Source organism: Neomonachus schauinslandi, chromosome 5 (genome assembly GCF_002201575.2).
Source record: "Neomonachus schauinslandi chromosome 5, ASM220157v2, whole genome shotgun sequence".
Classification (NCBI taxonomy): domain Eukaryota; kingdom Metazoa; phylum Chordata; class Mammalia; order Carnivora; family Phocidae; genus Neomonachus; species Neomonachus schauinslandi.
Window position 1 is genome coordinate 103,553,226 of NC_058407.1, and position 20,229 is coordinate 103,573,454.

The window sequence follows — 20,229 nt, forward strand, 5'->3', positions numbered from 1 at the left end:
AGCTCTGGGGAGAGGAAAGTGAGAAGAGGCAAAGTTGGGAAGTTGGAAGGGACCATCAGCTTAGCTTAGTAGTCAGCTTTGCTGGGCTGGGGGTACAGGGGACAGCAGTGAACTGACAGCAGTGAACTCTGCAAGACCCACGGATGCACTGAAGAGTCAGCATGTGGCTCAGACCAGAGGCATTAGGGCATTTCGATGGTAGAGGGGGCATGTGGACTGGAGGGGTCTGGGCAGGCTGCCCAGGGAGGGTCAGAGGGAGGTTGGCAGGCCGGTTGCATAGTGGTTAAGAGCTCAGCCTTTGCAGTTTGTTTCTTCAGCTCTGTTCCTTACCAGCTCTGGGGCCCTAGCATGATACCTAATTGCTCTGAGGCTCATTGATAAAATTGGGATAATAATGCCTCTAAATACAGTGACTGGTACCATTTTTGTGCTCTCATCATTGACTATCAAATGGAAAGGAAGGGAAAGAGCTATGTATTAAAGTCAGAATGAGCAAGGCAAGTACTCAGAACACATAGAGACCTGGCGTGAAGTCGTTGGCATTTCTGGACTTGCAAACAAGGAGGCCAGCAGCTACCTCCAAGAAAGCTGAGGGCCCAGAACAAGTTTCTTGATTTCCCATTTCCTATCCATAAAAGAAAATGATAGTACATATTTCAAAGTTGCATTTTAAATAAATGAAATACAGAAGCATCTCAGGCATGGTGTCTGGCACAGTAGTGAGTTCTCAGCAAATGGCAGCCTTTGCAGTTATTACTTGGCCTCCCTGCAGAGGCGCCCCCAGCATCTCTGTGCAGTTGCGGGCGCCCGACTGGGAGTCAGAGGCCGGGGTGCAGGGAGGTGGTTCAGGGAGTAGGACCTCAATTGCTGGGGTTTCTGAAGGGGCACTAAGAGGAAGGAAGGAGAGGAGAGGGACTGGCTGCTTGCACCCCCATCCCCTTCCTTCCCTTGTCACCTTCCGAGCTGCCTCCACAGCCCCTCCCTACCGGTTGGTCCCTCAGTGTCTTGCACTGCACACACCTGGACTTGATAATGAACTTCTTCTCCAGGTGTTTCTCATTTCCCTCATTTCCTGGCAGGGTTGGTGCCCAGTAGTGCCTCTCGGCTCTCAATAGACCTCAGGTGCCTGGCCCTGGGAAACTGAAGGGATGAAGGAGGGTGGCAGGCCAGTGCCCTGGGCCTTGTCAACTGAGCTCTGAGAGCACGTGCCCATGGCCGCCTTGTTGCATTTGATCCCTGGTGCCTGGCATATCGCACGTGGACAAGTCCTTTCTTGTGCCTGCTTTGATGGCATCTTGTTTCCTCCAACTGCAGGGGGCAAAAACCTCTGACTTCCCCCAGAGACAAGTCCTCATGGGGTGGGGGCTCTGGGTGGCAGATGGGCTCATGCTCTACCTTCTGGTGCCCACTTCCCACAAGCACCCCCAGGCCCCGCCTCTGCAGAGGTGTCAGTCTTAGGGTCAGAGTTTCCGCAAGCCCACAAATGCCACTTCCTTCCCTCTTCCCAGTGCTCGTGAAAGCCCACAGCTGTGATGCACCCAGCTGACTCCGAAGCCGGGAAGTCAAGGCTCCTTCCATCTAGACACCCCCATCGCCCTCACCTCAGGAATAGAATCTGACAACGGAGGTCTGGAGTGGTGAACACGAGATGAAGGTGTGACCTCGGGTGGGAGGGGAGCGGGGCCCCAGCACCGCACAGAGTACCACATACACAGCTAGTTGTCCATAACTCCCCACTCTCTGATAGGGGTGGAGGCTGGGGGCACGTGAGCCTTCCAAGGCTTTCGAAACCAACAGGCAGACTAACGGAGGGGAGAAGAACATGACGGCTTATTATTTCCAGACCCAAGGGAGTAAGTAGCTCAGAGCTTTTGCTCTGTGCCCGACTCAGGATCTACTGTGGGTCAAGCCAGGGGCTTACCATCCCTGGTGGACCCTGGGCTGACACTCAGGAACAGACAGCGGGGTTAAGGGCTGTAAGACAGGCCAACGTGGGAGGCCCGGTAGAGGGAGCGGAAGGAAAGTACCAGGCGCCAGGGAGCAGTGGTTTACATAGAGGCACGACTCCCCTGTCCCTGGACATGTGTATACGAGGGCAGGAGCTGTCGACAGGTGCCTGGGAAGGAAAGCGTCCAAGTGCTTTCCCACCAACACAGAGTCTAGGCTCTGAGCCTTGAAGGACATGCAGGCTTGGAAGGCAGGAGGGTCTAGAGGGAGGAACGCCAAACAGCTCCTGCAGGAGGAGAGGGGAAATGGCTACCTCCAGGACCGGGGCCTGTGGCGCAAAGTTCGTGTTCATACCCATGATCGTGTACAGGTGAGCTGTCAGCGCTGGAAAACGTCGGGCGCTTTGTTTTTTCTTTCAGCCCCACCTGGTATGTGTTGGCAGTATGGCCTGGGGGAAGCTGTGAGTGGCTGGCTCTGACCCAGCTTCGACTTGGTGCCTGCACTGGGCTAAACAACCAGTCTGGGATTTCCAGTATTACCTTAGCAGCCTTTCCCCTGGACCTTTCTATCAAGTCAACAACCAAAAGCTGCCACTGAGGCTCCCATTCAGGGAATCATAGCAGAGCGACTTGCAGGGGGTTGACTCCCTAGGCCCAAGGGTCTAGAAAACCCAGAAATGTCCCCTTCCAGAGTCTGGCTCTGGTCAGAAGGGGCTTCAGGGGAAGAGGCAGACAGGAGTTTCCTGGAGGAGGTGGGCTGACTCTGCCAAGGAGCTGGGTCCTCCATCGGTTAACTGCCAGGGCGGGCCAGGTCACGTGCTCCCCACGCTCTCCTTTGCCTTGTGGCTGCCCTTCCTGAAGGTAGCTCACTGGATGATGGCTGAATCACACCAAGCCAAGGGGAGGGCGTGGGGGCCCCGGAGTGGAGTAGGGGCCTGGCCATGACTGGCTTGAACATTTTACATGGAGGTTTGTCAGAGGTAGGGATGTTGAGGAAGAGGGAAGATCAGTGTCCAGAATTCTGCTTAAAGATGCACAGGTTAAGAATGCCATGTGGCGGGCGCCTGGGTGGCTCAGTCGTTAAGCATCTGCCTTCGGCTCAGGTCATGATCCCAAGGTTCTGGGATCGAGCCCCACATCGGGCTCCCTGCTTGGCGGGAAGCCTGCTTCTCCCTCTCCCACTCCCCCCACTTGTGCTCCCTCTCTCGCTGTGTCTCTCTCTGTCAAATAAATAAATAAAATCTTAAAAAAAAAAAAAAGAATGCCATGTGGCAGAGCGAGTGAGTGCTGTATGTGGAATTTTGTGTTCCTTGGGGGTAGGGCTGTGACTCTCATTGTGATGGATCCATGCACACCAGAGCTGGAGCCTGGGTCGGAATCATGAAGGCAAGGAGACACCTGCCTCACATTACATGAAGTTTCTGGTTCTTTATTCCTATGCTGGCTTTCCCCGCAACCAACCCAACTCCGTGACTTCCTTTCTTGCCAACACCGCCCTGGGCTTCAGGCGTCACTCATTTCCCGGAGAGCAGACTTTGAGCAGCTGCTGCCAGTTTCTGTCACAGGAGCTAGCGCAGGAGCAGCTCCCCCGCCTCCTGGGACGAGAGCACATCTGCTTGTGGGCAGTGGCCCGGGTTCCACCTTGAGGGGAGCGCCTCCGTGTGGCCCCGGTGGCCGGTCACTATGACTCAGCAGCCACAGAGGGACAGGCATAGGGCCCACAAAACGCAGAGCACTCAGCATCTCTGATCTCTTTGCAGCCCCACAACCACTTTACGGGGCAGAGAGTGAAGGTGACTTTCTCGTTTCAAGGGTAGAAAACAGGTTTGGGAGCCACGTCCAAGATCAGCCAGCCAGGTAGTGGCCACGCTGTGGGCCAGACGCCAGAACCAACTCCTGGTCCGGTGCTCGTTTCACGCAGCCAAGTGGCCTCCAATCAAGAACTTTCTCCTGGTTGGAGGTGGGGGAGAAAAGGCGATAAGACTCGGGATCATCTTTAGAGGAGCGTAAGGGAAAAGGGGGGGCAGGGGAGACCACTCTGTTGGCTTGGAGGGAAAAAAGGATGGGCAATGTTTTCAACAGCGGACCTCTCCAAATCCATGGGACCAAGCAGATCCATAGAGCTGCCCAGAGGGGGCGCTGCAGACACTGTTCGCTGCGAGGTGAAAACCGCAGTGGCCCCTGTCCCCGGCTGAACTCCGTGCTTGGCTCTCAAAGCCAAGGTCAGTTCCTAGGCACGTGAAGGCCTAAACACATCTGTTGATGTTTAAGCACTCCTCAGTTGCCAGGGCCAGGGGCACAGCCCCACCTCAGCTGGAGGAGGGCTTGTCAGCATCCTTCTCAGCCACCAGCCCCCTGGACAGGAGCAGGCAGCTGTCCCTAGCTCCTGCTATCATGGCCCGATCCACAGAGAGTGGCTGTGTCTCTGTTCTCCCCTGGGGTCCTTGGAGAATTCCTCTCCAGGGAGAAGGAAGTATGGAGTTTGGGGTAGGAGGCCTGAGGGGGCAGACATGGTTCTGTTGCTTCCACTTGCTTTATGCACAAAGTTCTTCACCGGCTTCAACTTTTTTTTTTTTTAAGCTTTTAAGTAATCCCTACACCCAATGTGGGGCTTGAATTTACAACCTTGGGATCAAGAATTGCACGCTCCACTGACTGAACCAACCAGGCGCCCCTGGTCTCCAACTCTTGACTAGGTAGGAGCAGAATGGACATACTCCCCAGGCTGGGTGGGCAAGGGGGCCAGGCTGCAAGGATGCCCACTGTGGAGAGGCCAGCAGGCCCGCCCCCTCCCCTCTATTCAGTGCCACCTGATCCATTCTGCTGATTAAGGCCTCCTCCAGGGTCAACCCATCGATGCCCCTCTCCTTACCACAGTCCTGACTTGAATCATCGGGTTCCTAGTTTTTCATCCCTGATCACGTAGCTAGGTTTTCAGGTTTTCAGTCCATGTCTTCTTTTTATTGCCCTTAAGACCCCTCCCATCCTACCTTCTCCAACAGCAGAGGTGCCGTTTCCTCCATTGGCGCCCCCCCCCCCCCTGTGCTGCAGGGAAACTTCCCATGCTCACCCAGAGATGAAAAAGCAGGAGATGCTGGGGGCGGGGGGGTCCTTAGTTTGGGCAGAAAGACAATTTTTCTGTTTGCTCTTTTCTTTCAAGATACATAGTAAGATCAAGGGAGAGGCAGGGATACTCCCCTAGCTGGGTTTTTTTCAATCCAAACAAAGTTGTGGGGGGCAGGTAGGACGAGTGGAAGGAGCCACAAGTAACCAGCAGCAACACAGCTCACCCTCCCCGGTGGATACTAGCCCTGCCGGAGGCCAGGCTGGGTGGGCAGGGGGTCCTGGCACCTGAAGGGGGGAAGAAATGATCCTCTTCCACACAGAAGAAAAAAAAATGACGGACTTTATTTTGGTTGTCGGCCATAGGAGTGCAAACAGCTGGAGGGTAAATGTGCACTCGGCTACACCAAACCGAAGAAAAGTTACTATTTGTTTCCCTTGTCCCTTCCCATTAAAGACTCTAAACTTCAGGAACAGGGTGGGCAGGGCTCTTCACACACACAGGCATGAACTTAGTGTACATGTCTACATCAACCCCTGCAGTCAACACAGCGGGCATCCCCACTCCCCACGCTCCTCAGGCACAGCGTTGCAGAAGACTTGTCTTTTCTTGATGCTTCTTCCAAATATCTTCCCATAGGAAAACTTGGCAGGGTCCTGGAGCTGCTCTCTGCATCTTCCAGGAACAGGGGCCAAGGCCATGGTGGGGTGATTCACTCAGAAGAGACACTCACTCTGGGGTCACCACCCCTCAGGAGGTAAAGCTCTACCAACTCTGATCCCCTGGGCTGTAGATGAGGCAGCAGGGAAAAGAAGAGGGTGCCCCCCCCCCAAGTTGAGTGCTGGTTTGTTCCCAAACTGGTATAAGGCACCAAGTGCTGACCCAAGGCCAGCATCTTCCAGCCTCAGGCACGACCCTCCCCACCTGACCCTCCTGCCTCCCCACCCAGATTTTTACAGGTGACTTTAACAATGTGATGAAGACTTACAACATTAATTACTAGGGCCAGAAACAGGATTCTGTCCCAATATGAAGGCTGGTACCAAGTATGTCTGGCCCTGGTTACATTTTAAAAATGGTACTTAATTCTTTAAAAACATTTTTAAAAAGCGTTAAATAAAATGCAGCTGGGGAAAGGGGGCTGTTGGCTGTCAGGTGCTTCTTGTGTTTTTCTCCACAGGAAAGACCTGGCATTCAAGCTCTTGGGGAGACAACCTGAAGGCCACAGTGCCAAACCTTGGGTATTCATCTGGGCCTTTCTACCAAGAAACACTCATTTTTTCCCGTTGCTTGCTGTGCCAGTTGCCTCTGGTGTATGTGAGTGAACCCTTGTTTTGGCTCTTGATCAGCATCGTAACACTAACATACCCTAGCCTTCACTTGGATGAATCCCTTATCCTTGATCATGACTCTGGAGGACCAGGGACCCACGGCATGTCCCCTGGAGCCACCACAGGGAGAGCAGGTTTGGCAGAGCTGCCTTAAGATGAAGGTGGAGGTGGCCGGTGGCTGTGGGCTGTAGAAGGGGGCAGGAGGGAAAAGGCTGGGGCGTCCCCTTGAGCTGAGAGTGCTGGTTTGTTCCCAGTAAGGCACTGAGTGCTGACTCGAGCTCAGCATGGTCCAGCCTCAGGCACACACCCAGCAGCGGCCCATCTGAAGGTTCTGCGAACACTGCCTGTCTACAGCAACCTGGATTAAGTTGAGAGGAAACAGAAGATTCGGCCCAGCATTTTAAGTAATTAAAAATAAATGCACAACTCCATTGGCTCACCAGATAGATCGGAGATGAACTTGGGTAGTAAGGAGTCAACCCCTAGAGGTGCTGGGACCGCCTTCAGTCCTCCTCTGGTTTCTTCAAGGGCAACATTAGTTACCGTCATGAAAGATGTCTGTCCATCTACAAAGGCCCCGATTCAAGAATCTCAAACCCTTCAATGTTTTGCCCTCCCATGGATCCTGTGGGTTGGTTAACAGGGAGGGAGGCACCGACCAGTTACATGCTAAGCCTCAGCTTCCTCTGAAGTCAGGGAAGAGGCAGGAGCGAGTCTCATGTCTGAATGCTAACTCCCTTTCCTTACCGCTCTCTCACTTGTGGCCACGGACACCAGCAACCTCCTTCTCATTTCACAGGTTGTGTGAGGCAGCCCCACACCTGCACTGGGCACTCCAAACGACCCTTCCCCTGGATCTGGAGGACTGCTCCATCTGCCTACTTTGGAGACTGTTCCATACAATTGTGGTCTTCCACGCACCAGGCTGTTTGTTGTTACAAGATCCTCAACTTGGATCCTGCCTTAGCCAGGAGCCTGGACCACCACCACAGCTGGTCCCTCCTGGGTCCAAAGGCTTAAATTCAGCCTACTTTACAGCTAGATGTCCACTCTGGAGAAAGGTCATGCTGACCATGAAAAGGAAGATGCTTATGTGTATGCGCACACGTGCGTGAGTGTGCATCATGGACGCTGTCGCCTCTTCCATATTTGTCTTGGTATCAGCTGGCTTCTCAGGCAGAGGCAGCCAGCATACATGGCCTACCCACAGAAGCCAGGACTCTGGCTTCCCTGTTTAAGCCCCACCTGCAGGAAGACTTCAGGGCAGGGGACACAAGGAGTGGGGCTGTCACAAAATGCTACGTGGTCAAGTTCAGCAGCGACAGGTGGTCCATCTGGGAGTGTCCGTGAAAGGCCTTTGTGACCCTGGGCACCTGGCCTAACAGGCTCCTTGGTTTAGCGTACGCGGTGCAGCTCTGGCCCCTGGGCTGATGTCTCAGTGGGGCATAACCCACCTAAGAGGATGGCTTCTTACCCTCTTCACTGAGCGTTGCTGGGAGGGGATCTTCCGAGCCGGTAACACAAGAGGAGGGAGAATCTCCATAAGTGGGCCAGTCTGGCCAGCTCATAAAATAAAATGGCACATTCTCTCCATTTGCCATTTTTCACTCTGATTCCTAAAATGGCACATTCTCTCCGTTTGCCATTTTTCACTCTGATTCCAGGAAGACTCAGGGTTCAGGAGGGATTTCAGAGCCATAAGACATGGTAGTTTCTTGGAAGGAATGAGGGTGTGTGCTTCTGAGGTGGCACTTACGTGGGGGCTTGGGCAGTCTTCCTTTCTGGTTACCTGCCTAAAAACAGCAATCATCATTTCTGGCTACCTGGGGCTGCTGTGAACTGCGGTCAAATCCTGCCTGCTTCCGGCTCTAATCGAAGCCAGCCCCTCTGAGGAACAAAAGGTGACTGAGATCGGCACAGGTGGTGACTACCGAACTCCAGTCTTCCCCAACAGGCACGCACCATGGCCACAGAAAGTTCACTTGAGCTAGTTATATTTTTTCTGCCTGAGATGTCCACGTCTGTGTCAGAGAGGCCCCTTTCTTCTTTCTGGGATAGCGGGCAATAAAGCCGAAAGGCTCTGGGAACCAGCTTCCATGGCAGTGACTTCTAGGCTGGCCAACACTCCCCTCCAACCATCTAGTGCCATTTTTTCTCTCCCTGCAGCCGTTACTGGGCCGGAGGGAGACATGTGCCTTTGGGGTTAGCTCTGTGGGTGATGACAAAGTCATCACACCAAGGGAGGGGAAAAGAGCTGGAATGTGTCTCCATTTGGAGACAAACCCAAGAGGCTTCCTGTAGCAGAGAGAAGAGTTGGCCAGGATTGTTCCCTTCAATCTCTTGGGGATGATTCCAGTCCAAAGAAGGGTGATATCATCTCTCCAAGACCCTATGCTGAATGTACTTGTGGACACTGACACATCTGAATGATTTAGGCCTGGAGGCTGCAGACCCCACACCACTGGGCTCCCTGGGCAGCTGTGTCAAAGGACAGAGGCCGGGCTGGCATGGACGCAGGGCTGGCAAGGAAGGCTGCCAGGAGCACGGGACCACTCCAACTTGAAGAATCTCACTTCACAGAACGTGCTTCCTCTCTTCAAGACGGTACTGGGGCCTCGTTTTGAAGAACAGCGTCTATCACACTAAGTTGTTTCAGGCATTTTCTCAAATGACAGCAGTTGATGGCTGAGCCTGGGTAAGATGAAGTTGTGTTCTTTAAACAAGCTTGGACACACACCCACACATGCGCCAGGCATCTAAATGACTTGCATGGACACCACATACCTGAAAAGGGCAGGTGCTGGAACGTGGAAATGCATCCTGGCTCGCTGCCAAGTTTGGTAAAATGACTTAAGAAATACACTCTGTATTTCTGTGAAAAACTTTTATTGCGCATAAAGTGGCCCATTCCCCTTTGCAGCTCAGTTATTACCACCTTACAACTGTTTTTCTTTGAATTCTACCTCCTGCCCCACTGAAAACTTTCTTCTCTTTTCAGAGGATAAAGAATAGTCCATCATTGCTGGTCAAAAGCAACTGGAGGATGGTTTCTGGGGGCAAAGGCCCAAAGATATCACCCGAGCAGGGTGAGAACCCCACAAGGAGTCCCTCAGACTCAGGAGTGGAGGTGTCTGCTGCCTCCCTCTGGTGATGCGGAACTGGTTGCCCACTCTGTGGGCCTTGTGTTCGGGCTCACTCAAGCTCTGGCATTTCATTTCCTGTGTCCCTGCCTTCAAGGGGACTTAAATCTCGGGAAGAACAGTTGCCTGGAGCTGCATGCATTTCCAGAGTTGGAAAACATTTCATGCAGCCTGTCACCAGGGTACTAACATAAACTGCAAACTAGTGGTTATAAAACGGGAGCTTTAAAAGAAAGGGGCACTACTAGAGCCGCAAGTCCTAACAGCGTCGGGAGTGGAGAACCGGGGCACGTGTTGGAGGCTTGTGGATTTTGGAACCTTCTCTGCAAAGTCTTCAGTCCCCTTTCTAGCAACCGCAGCCCGCAGTGTGTGCTTCGGAAGGACGCAGGGGTGTTAAAGGCTGACCGGGCCGGCCGGCCACGAGGGCACAGGTCCCGTGTGGCGCCCGCGCTACATGAGGCTACTCACAGCGTGTCGCTACGGTCACGTCCCGAGCCCACCACTTGGCACAGCGCTGCCTTGCTCCAGGGTTTGCAGGAGCCAGGAGGGATGGAGGTGGCTCTCCTGGGGCTGGGCTGGCTACGGTGGCATTCGAGGGACGAAGAGGGTCAGGGACAAGGCCACACAGGCGATGAGGGGCCTGTCTCAAGTCCAATTTTACTGGAAGGGTGAGGTTTAAAGAGGGAATCCAGAACACCCTCCTCTCGCCTTTTTAAGAAAGCGCATAAACACGGACACTCCGCCTCATCAGAGAACAGGAAGTGAAGGAGTCGGAGCTGCGACGGTTGTTAGCAGCACACCTCCTGCGCTTCCACAGGAGACAGATGGCAGCTCATGGACAAAGTGAAGAGCAAGACACTTTCCCTGTTCCTTTGTACTAGGAATGAAGGTTCAAGCTGAGGCATGGCGGGGCTCCCCACAGAAGTCCCAAGGTCAGCACGGACACCTGATCAAGGCTACTCTGAGGAGCTGCCAGGCCTCTGCTCGCCCTACCCTGGCCCCTCTCCACCAGGAGTCTGCCGGAGGGCCCTTCCGGATTGGCCTTGCTCGGACAGGAATCCTCCCTGCGCTGACTGTGTGTCAGTTCTGTGGATTCCCTACCACATTTTCTCCGACTGTGGCTCTATGAGCTGTACAATGCCAGTCTCTAGTTGAACTGTGAGAAATGAGCAGTTTGGCTCAAGGAGCCAGTTACATGGTGCTCATTATCCCGTGCCTTCCCATGAAGATCGAGGTGCAGAGGAGGTTCGGGGTAGAGTTAACTGTGAGAGACCAACCTAAATTCCAACACTTGCATCTCTATCGGGTTGGATCTGAGGCTGGGCTGAGAGAATTCTCATCAGCCAGAGGGATTACAAGGTCCCAGCCTACAATGCCAGCCTGGAAAAGGGCTTACCTTTAATAATAAATGTGCTATGGGGAGGTGAAACCCTGGCACCAAAATGGAGAAAATAAATGGGTTCTGCAGAGCCAGGGTTCAACAGGGAGAGGCGAGTGGCATCTGTGCCCTTTGGCCTGGCCTCAAACAGTGCTGAAATGTACCCCTGACAAATGAATGGTGCAGACACAAAGTTTGGTACCACAGTGAGGGTGGGCCGGGTCAAGGAGGAGGGGCCGGACGCCAAATACAGGAGGGGACAGGAGAGCTAGGACCAAGAACCCACGTGGGGTTCTCAGCTGCTCCCTGATGCCAACTGGGTCAGCAACACTCTGAAGAAGGCTAATAAATAGATGGCTGGAACAGCGTTCAGTCAGTTCGGGATAGGACCATGTAGGAGGACACGGCAGATACCCCTGTCACTCCTACGTCGGGTGCCAAGTGATCAGTGTCTCTAGTAAAGATATAAAAATGAAGTTACTTCTCTTCAAGTATTAAAAAAATAAGTTAACTGACAAAAAGGGTCCGAAGCGGCTGAGCGTCTTGCTAGGCTGACAGCTTCATCTCAATGTGCAAACACAGGAAAAAGGTCAGGGAAAAAGATAATCTCCCACCCCGACGTGAAGCGCTGAACAGTAACAACGCCTGTCTGTCAACTGGGGGCTAGAAACGTAGGGCCTCATCCTGACCCCCAAAGTCAGTATTTCCAGTGTCAAAATTGTTGTGAATTCAAAGCAGAATGCAGCAATCCTCAGGCCTCGGGTCACAGCCAGAGGGAGGCCTAGGGCATTTGGCCACAAGGGGTCCAGTGTGAGGTGCAGGGGGCCAGGGAGCAGACCCCTCCTGGGTCCTCCTTACTTGCATCATGAATTCGGGAGCCAGCCCATCTCCAGCTTCCCCTGCGATACTGGGGCAGGCACTGACCTGCTGGCCACTGCCCCCCTCCCAGGGCTTGAGTCACATCTTGCCCCCGCCGGGGTGTCTTCTTCGTTTCTTTGGTGGTGCTTCAGGAAGCATGAAGAAGATCGCTGTCCCTTCCGCTCCGTGAAGGTGCACTCTAGTGGTTGTGGTTTTGACGGAGAGGGGGCAGCTTCCTTCTCTTGTCTCCTCTTGTGGAAGGAGGAGCTCCAGCCACCACGTGTCCTTGGGGAGCGAGCGGGTTTTCTTTTTTCCCATATCACATGTCAAATGCTCCGTATTCCTCTCTCTGGAGCAGGAAGTCAGGGTGGGCCTCTTCCAAGGAGGCTGAGCCACCTCAGATAATCATCTTCACCTGGGGTTCCCCAGAGCACAGACACTTGACCCACTTTTCAAGAGGCACATAGACATTTGCGTGTCAACTCCCAGGAGGTGCCGGGCCTTCTGAGATCTTTCATCCGGGTGGTTTGGGAGAACCCAGCCTGGGTCAGGTGGATGCCACAGACCAGCCAGCCGGAGCACAGGTAGAGCTCAGGACCAGTTCAGGCTGAAGCCCTTGGATAGCATGACAGCCTCCAGGTCCTTGTCTTCTTCTTTTTCCCGGAGTCGCTGTTCCTCAAGCAGGGCCACGAGGGCGTCTCTCTGCTCCACCACCTCCAGCATCTCGTTCAAGATCTTCTTCTCCTCTGACAACTCCTCCTCAGTTTTCAGGTGATCTGGGCAGTGGCCAAAGACATTAGGTCTATAGGGCCAGGAGGCAGCAGGCCCACACCCAGCTTTCCCGGGTGCCCTCCAGCCCTGTTCCCCCCTTACCTTCCACCGCCATCCGCTCCCGAAGTTCCTGCTGTAGTCGGCTCTGCCGGTCTTCCAGTTCCAGCTCCCGGGCACTGGGATTAGGGGCGGGGGGAGGAGAGAGGGAGACAAGCATGGTGACTCGGGGGGCCATATTTCCTCATCCCCTAAATTAGGAAGCAGCTGTGCTCCTGCTGTGATAGGTGCTGAGCTGACGGCCCCCCTTAGCTGGGTCCCCAACCAAAGGCCACTCACAAAATCATCAGCTCCGACTCGTAGCGCACCATGGCATTTTTCTCTTGCACCAACTTGAACCACTCCTGCATCAGCTTGGGGTCATCTTTCTTCCCCATGCCTGCCAAGAGAGAGGGTGCGTCAGGCACAGCAAAGTGTCTGCTGTCTACCCCGGCCGGCAGGAGTCTCACACAGGGGCAAATGTGCAAAGAGAGCCGAGCAGGATGCTGCCGGAACACTCCCAAGCCAGGTCCAAAGTTTGCCTACAGCCATGGAAGGGGGCACCATGCCCCAGAGCCTAACAGAGTCTGTGCTCTCCACCTGTCCTTCCCAGGCCCAACCTGCACCCCCTCGGTAACCTGGTCACAGCCTGTTTGGACCCCTCCTGCTCAGTGGATTGCTCTTGGTAGGTCTGAAGTGCTTTGCCCTCCTTTTTCCCTTTTTTTCACTCATTTCATATCTATTTGGTACTTGCTAGGCACTAGGTCTGCTTTTAGAAAACCAGTCTCGTGAACCAGGCAAATGCAAATTTATAAGCTGCACTTACCCCCTTTGAAGTTACCCTCACTGGCCCATCTCTTTCCTGGGCTGCTGCCCCCGTCTGGGCCACTGTACTGATGCGTCCCCATCTCTTCAGCTCCTGGTCAGGGAGATGGCTGTTCTCAAACTGTGGCCTTATCAGGCTTCCTGACAAACACTCTCCCAACGAATCCTGCCTGGTACACGCAGTACCTCCCAGGACAGCTGTCAGGCTCCTCACCAAGGGCAGAGAGAACACCAGCAGACCCTAGGCACTATTAAATAAGGCAGTGCCCTCTGCTCTGACCTAAACCCAGCAGCAGTTTCTGGGGCTGATAACTAAATCTCCATCCGGGAAAGCTTGACCCTGCTGGGCTTAACTGTGGCAGGAGAACAGAAGGAAGAACTTTCCAAGCAATCAGACCACCCAAGGAGAGAACAAACTCTTTTCCCTTGGAGCACAAAGAAGCTCATGGCAATAGTAAGGTCCTGCCTAAAGCAAAAGACAGACTCTGTCAGTGGTCTTCAATATTTCTGGATTCCAAACCATTCTGAGAATCTCAGGAAACCTAGGGACTCTCTTCCTAGAAAAATACATGTCTACACATCCAACAATTTTATATAGAACTTCAGGGTGTTCCTGGGCCCCCTGAAGTTCACCCGTGGGCCCCAGGTTAAGAGGCATTGGACTGGGAGATCTTTCAAAGTGCCTTCCATTTTATGACTCACTTGGCTGGATGTCCTATCCCGGTAAAGACCAGACCCAGAAACATGGAATATACCCTCAGGTGAGACAATGCGCTCCTCTGTCAAGCTCCTTACTCACTGTTTCCTACATTCTTCCCACCTGACTTCCTTGCACACTGTTCAAAGACAACTCTCTGCTGCGTTGTTTGCTTGACACGCAGGAGGCCCAAGCCAGTTAGTCTTTCAACGGGGGCCACGCTCTGGAGAGGCAGAAACGAATAGCACTCACACAAGCGGGGGTTAGCGTATGCATGGTGCCTGGGTGCACGTGCAGCTGTGCTCCCAAGGTGGAGGCCTATCCCTGAGTCCTACTCTGCAAGACAGAAACTCCCTCCTGACCAGCCGAGCCTGCCTCTGTGGAGGGCTGGAGTGTCTGGGGATGAAAGCTCTCCTTACCCGACCCAATAGACTTGGTCCTGTGGCTTTTAGGGCAGCCCACAGCTCAGTTCCATGCATTCCTTTCTGAGCATCTCTGCACAGTGTGCCCACATGGCATGGAAGATGGAGCCCTGAGGCATGCAAGCTGTCCAGTGCAGCAAGCTGGGAATGCACTGGGAAGTCTCTCCCTCCTTCCCGCCTCTCCATGAGCAAGGACAAAAATTCCACTGGGATATATCTGAACAACGCTCATGAGCTATGATAGAGACTGTTCACAGCCGATGAGCAAAGGTATATGGCGGGGTGGGTGAAAGTCAAATGTGAGCACCATGAAGAGCAGAGGTAAGAGGTTAGCAAGGGTTAGTCATGACCACACTCCCCTTTCCCCTTCCCACATGCCTTTTCAACAACAATCTTATCACCACAACAGACTTCAAATCAGACAAACTTAAAAAAAAAAAAAAATACACACACTCAGCAAGACACAGGGTAGAGAAGTTTGCATTTAGTGGCTTTTGTTTTGTTTTTTTGGAAAAGAACTTGGGGGCATTGTGTAGACCAGTCTTTGTAAGGACAGTATTCCTCGACTCCACCAATATAAATCTCTGCCACACAGGTAGGAGGTTCCTCACCCGTGTGTCCCCTCTATCTGCTCGATTTGAGTCTGGAAAGTCCCACCATGAATGGTGGCACAATGTCATGGGATGCTCAGCTGTAGCCTGAAAGGCCTGTACCTGGAGGCTCTCTGGTTTCCCTCTGTACCCCAGTCCTCCCCAAGATAGTCAAAGGGATACTGTACCTTGTAAGAAACTGCCACATACTCATGGAATTTTGTAACAAGGCTATTGAGTGTCAGAGAAAAAGAGAAATAGCTGGGTTTTGGGTCCCTGTTTGACTAGTGTTGCTACGACCCCTGAGAGGCAGTGGGGATGAGGTTGGGGGAGTTACGTTACCTTCCTGGACACAGCAAGGGCAGAAGGAGAGAGGTCTACGCCGTGGAGTCCCGCCACTGGGCTCAACTTCAAAAAGGACCAAACAAGGAAAAGGAGGAGGAGGAGACGAAGAAAGACAAAAAGGAAGAGGAGGAAAAGGAGGAGGAAGAGGAGTTTGGAATTGGAGAGGGACAGGGAGAAGGTGAAATAAAAAACAAGCAGAGGACAAAAAGCATAAGAAGTGAGAAAGGAACAACAGGAGGAAAAGAAAAAAAATACAAGAAATGGAAAAGCAGAAACAAGGGAAACAAAGTCTACAAATGAATTAAGTCCTTTTTTCAGCATGGAAACTGAACAAGAGCAGACCCAGGCATTGGGCGTGCAGCTTAAAAAAGGAATGCACATGTTCCCTGGCGATGGCGGGCAGCTCTGGGGGTGAGTGGGCTGTTCCTTCTTCCTCTGTTCCTTACTGCAAAGGTGGTGACATTTGGGTATCATCATATGGTGGTCTTTGGGTTTTGGGTGTTGGGTTTCCTCCTCAAAAATGCCCAAAGCCCCTGGGATTGGTCTGCCTACCTCCGTGGAACAGTCCATGATTAAATATGTGCCCAATACTGCTCCTAGGTTTGCAGGTGATAACCTCAGGTCACCAACCAAATCCATGTGAAATATTCTAAGATGTCACCATAGATGCATGCACTCCACGTACAACTAGCCCTGGATAAGCCTAAGGCGGGCGGAGGGGTCTGCAACCACTAGATTACCACATGCCCACAGAAAGCAGCTCTGAGTCTACGGAGGCAGCGCCTCATCTAGGGATGGGCTTCCAGGGTACTCTACAGTGCTTTGAATTCTGAGCCAGGACAAATTGAGGGAAACATAACCACACAGAGGCAACTTCCCCCAGTCCATGTCATATCCCCGCCATGTACCAGGGAGAGCCAACCACCCCCTTTTCTTCTGCCTGTCCACCTCTGGAGAGGGCTCCAGTGGCACAGCTGGGAGAGGGCTGTCCCACTTTGGACTGGAAGACCAAAAGGGGTGAGCTGACAGGGACATATCGAAAACTCACAGTAACAATGCTGCTAAGAGTCATGGACGGGGCAACTGAGAGAAGACAGGGTGCAGAGAGACATGTCTAGGACTTAGGGAGACCTGACGGTTACTCAGGGAGAGGGAGAGGAGCCCAGCAAGGGACCATCACAGAACCACTGGGGCACACACAGGAGACACAGGCTCAGAGAAATGGCCTCAGGACGGTAGGGAGCAGGGGCAGTTTTAGGATTGGAACAGGGTTTAAGAAATAGCTCTGTTTTAGTAACAGGAAGGCCCAATAGACAAGCTACTGGTCGAGGGGCCCTTCTGCTTTGCAAACACAGGTACCACATTTTCCCTTTCTTTTAACCCTTCAGTGTTCATCATAGTGCTTTGTGCACAGGGAATCTGGTATCGGGTAAAACTTCAAAACTAAAGCCAGAGACTTCTTTGTGGGTGTGCATGTGTGTGTGTGTAATGTTGATTACATCCAGGGTTCTAAATAGATGTGACTGTGACTAGCTGATGTGGGGGGAAGGGAGAAGGGCTCCTTTCTCTGCTTAGAGCTGATCCACATTCAACCTTCCTTGTTTCAAAGTGCAGACTCTATGTTGGTGATCAGAACACCTGGATAAATAACACGATGTCAACGAACAATCTCTGCTGCTTCCTGGTACTGACATTACGCAAACAGACTGGTGCGGAGTGGAACGGTGTCCATAGTCATTAGCAAGGGATAGTGACATGATACACAACCAATACAGCTGAGCCCATGTACTTGCACGTACGTTTAAAAATGTGTTTCTACTTTCTGGATATCACAAAATGTAACTTTTAGTTCCTTTTATGTAGACCACATCCTTATACACCCTTTCCAATACAGAAGACAATATGAGATAACAGGATATTCAGAACAGAAATTAGAAAATGAAATCAGTAAAGGGGGTATCAGGGAAAGCAAGTGTTAGAAAAAGTGTAAAAAAAAAAAAAAGAAAAAGAGAAGGCACTGTCATAGTAATAGACAGAAGGCAGAATGGGAATGGGCCACACCTCTGGGAGGAGCTGGGCTGAGCAGACAGGATGCATGGTTATGACTCTCTTCTCCAGACTTTCCTTCGTGCTCCAAAATCTAAGTAGTAATGTATACTACTTTTATAATCAGAAAAAACAGCCAATAAATAGTTTTAAAAATAAGAAATCAAGGGGAAAAAAATCAGTTAAATGAGGGGAGTTCCACCCGGACTTGCATCTGAAATGAGCACGCAAGGGAAGCACAGAGGTGCTGATTTCGAGTGTAATTTCTTTGCCTTTTTTGGAGATGTGAGAAATAGATGATTTGGTCACTAGTTCTAAGAGCAAAGATGTCGTCAAGTTTATGGCAAATATAAGCCTTTACAACTTTTATTATGCTTACTTTAAAATGCTGGGTGATAGGTTTCTGTGTCTTTGCAAGGGGCACCCCAGTGATCACTTATCCAACTATCCCTGTGTCCCCTGGACTTCAGTCAGCACGTCTAAGCAAACCCAGAGTTTGGTCCTGGTCGGAGGCTTCTCACCAGCAGGTCTACACTCTCATCCCAGACTGCTCTCTCTGCCTTCGAGAAGCTGCAAGCTCACCTGCCCCACCTTCTACCCTGGCAGCAAACTGAGCGTCTTCCTCTGACGAAGCGCTTCCTTTTGCAAAGTGACTGCCGTCGGCTGTTCTCTAGCCCACTCATCTTGACATGGGGCAGCTGAGATAGGCCACTGAACTTTGAAAAGCAGTACATCAGATTCAGTGTGCTGCATGTAATAAGCATGAGTTGTGCTTTCATTTCAAAACATTCTCACAGATGTTATTTCATCTGAGCCTTACCCTGCTCCCCGGTGGCTACCTGGCCAGGCATACCAGCTCTATTTTCAAATGAGGGTTCTGAGGCTCCAAGCAGTTAAATGTGGCACAGCCTGACTAAAGCCCACATCTTCCTCTGCCATTCTGAACTAAGAGTTTGTCTGCCCTCTTGAAAGGGCCCACAAAGGCTTGAGGCAAATCTAACAAATGGTAGCTCCTGGAAGCAGCTGGGAGAAGAGGAGTCACACGCAGACCCTACTCAGAAGGCCAGGCCTGGGTAGGCGGCAGCATCAGCCCTTCCTTCCATTATCCTGCAGAGGCCCAGAGAGGATAAGTGACTTTGCTGGGCACAGGGTGAAGCTAGGACCTGAATCCTAGGTTGGGGGTGTTCCCCACACTATCACTTGGCCCTGACCTGCCTGGATACCTCACTCTAAGCCCTGCCTCTCACGTGGCCCAGGGCTGGTCTGGCAGCAAGTTGGTGGGCCAGTCTCAAGGATTCCTGGACAAAAATAAAGGGGATGTTCAGGTCTGGTCTGGAGCCGAGAAAAAGCTGTGGGCATCTGCCTCATCCCAGGTACTTATCTCTTCCCACTACATAGGCTCCCAGTTCCTGTTGTCGGACAAAGGAGCCCTCGCCCCACGCTTAAAGCTTCAGAGTCTCTACCACCAGTGCCTAGTAGACCAGGGGAGGGTCTAGACAGATGGCCTAGGGAGAAATCTACATTCCAGAAGTACGAGCCTGGAATCCTGCATTTCCCCATGGAATCATGGTTATGTTCTAGAATGTCATAGCCTAGTACTGTGCACTAGAGACATGAGGAAAGTGGGCTTTTTATAAGCCGAGCCACCACTTGTAACTGCATTTTCATAGGAAAGGGCAGAATTCCAAACAATCAGCTCATAAACATCATAGAAATATCATCCTTTTATAGGCTCAAAATTGCCCCTCGCCATCCCAACACCTTCCCTTTTGATACACTGGAGCTTGTTTCATGTATAAAAATCCATTAAGTAGCCCTGGGTTAGATTACTTCCTTTCCAGCTACATTTTTTTTTGGAAAATCCCACATAAAGGAAGGGATTCTTTTTCACTTCCTTTTGGCCTCTGAACAAGCTCCAAGGTGTCATGGATAGGATGCAGGGATGCTTATTTCTCAGTCATATTTTGTGGTTCTATTTTCCTGCTATGGTAGCTCTGGGCCTGCCTCTGTGGGCCAGTCTGTGCAGCCTCATCTTGCCTGGGTGGGGACTCTCATTTCTCACACTTGTTTTTGGCAGTAATGCCACTCTATTTGCTGATAGCAGACCTACCATTGTAGCAGTAACTTTTTATACAATTCATGCTTACAGATACCACCAGAATGTTGTTTATCTTTTCGTAAGGAACATCAGGGGCATTACCTTTCACGTCCAAGCTCAATCTACCAGATTACATTCGCAGAAAGCCACAAGCCCAGGACTGGGAGAATTTCTTGGTGATTCAGATATAAGGAATGAGGCTTTCATTGATTTTCTTTTCTGTGTAGTTCAGGTTATGTAGTCTGAAGCAAGGAAAGACTGACCAGATGTTTTGCTGCCTGTTCTGACTCCTCAGTATCAATGCCATGCTTCTGACTTGAGGCAGGCAAACTTTGCAGTGCAAGGCTGAGGCGCCCAATCCCAAACACAGGGGTAATCAAGTTGGCTGGTTTGCAATGCTGCTGAGTGATAAGCAGGAATCATGATAGGGTGGAAGGTTTCTGGTCTAGCAGGCCCAGTCTACATACTTAGGGCTAAGATGTGCCTTGTGTTATTAAAAACTCAGTGTAGAATGAATCTCTAGACTGGGGAATAAATGAAGCCCCCCCAACAAGGAAAAGGAAAAAAGCATGTAAGAACGGAGATTCAATGCATACACGTGTGCGCGCGCGTGCACACACACACACACACACGTACATTAGAATGCTGGATTTGAAATCTCAAGAATTTCAAGTTCCTAAGC

The 20,229-nt window shown here is 51.9% G+C and overlaps 1 protein-coding gene across 2 annotated transcripts in view; it reads right to left on the reverse strand.

Annotated features, from left to right (window-relative positions):
- Positions 1 to 9,165: 9,165 nt before the first annotated feature.
- The window catches only part of MICAL3 (microtubule associated monooxygenase, calponin and LIM domain containing 3), a 216,241-nt gene continuing 205,177 nt past the window's right edge, over positions 9,166 to 20,229 (reverse strand). For both annotated transcript variants that reach the window (XM_044915483.1, XM_044915484.1), the window contains 3 exons: positions 12,825 to 12,924; positions 12,591 to 12,664; positions 9,166 to 12,493 (listed from right to left, as the gene is read on the reverse strand). In XM_044915483.1, coding sequence (XP_044771418.1) covers positions 12,309 to 12,493; positions 12,591 to 12,664; positions 12,825 to 12,924 — 359 coding nt within the window. In that variant the 3' untranslated portion in view covers positions 9,166 to 12,308. The remainder of the gene's footprint in view (positions 12,494 to 12,590; positions 12,665 to 12,824; positions 12,925 to 20,229) is intronic.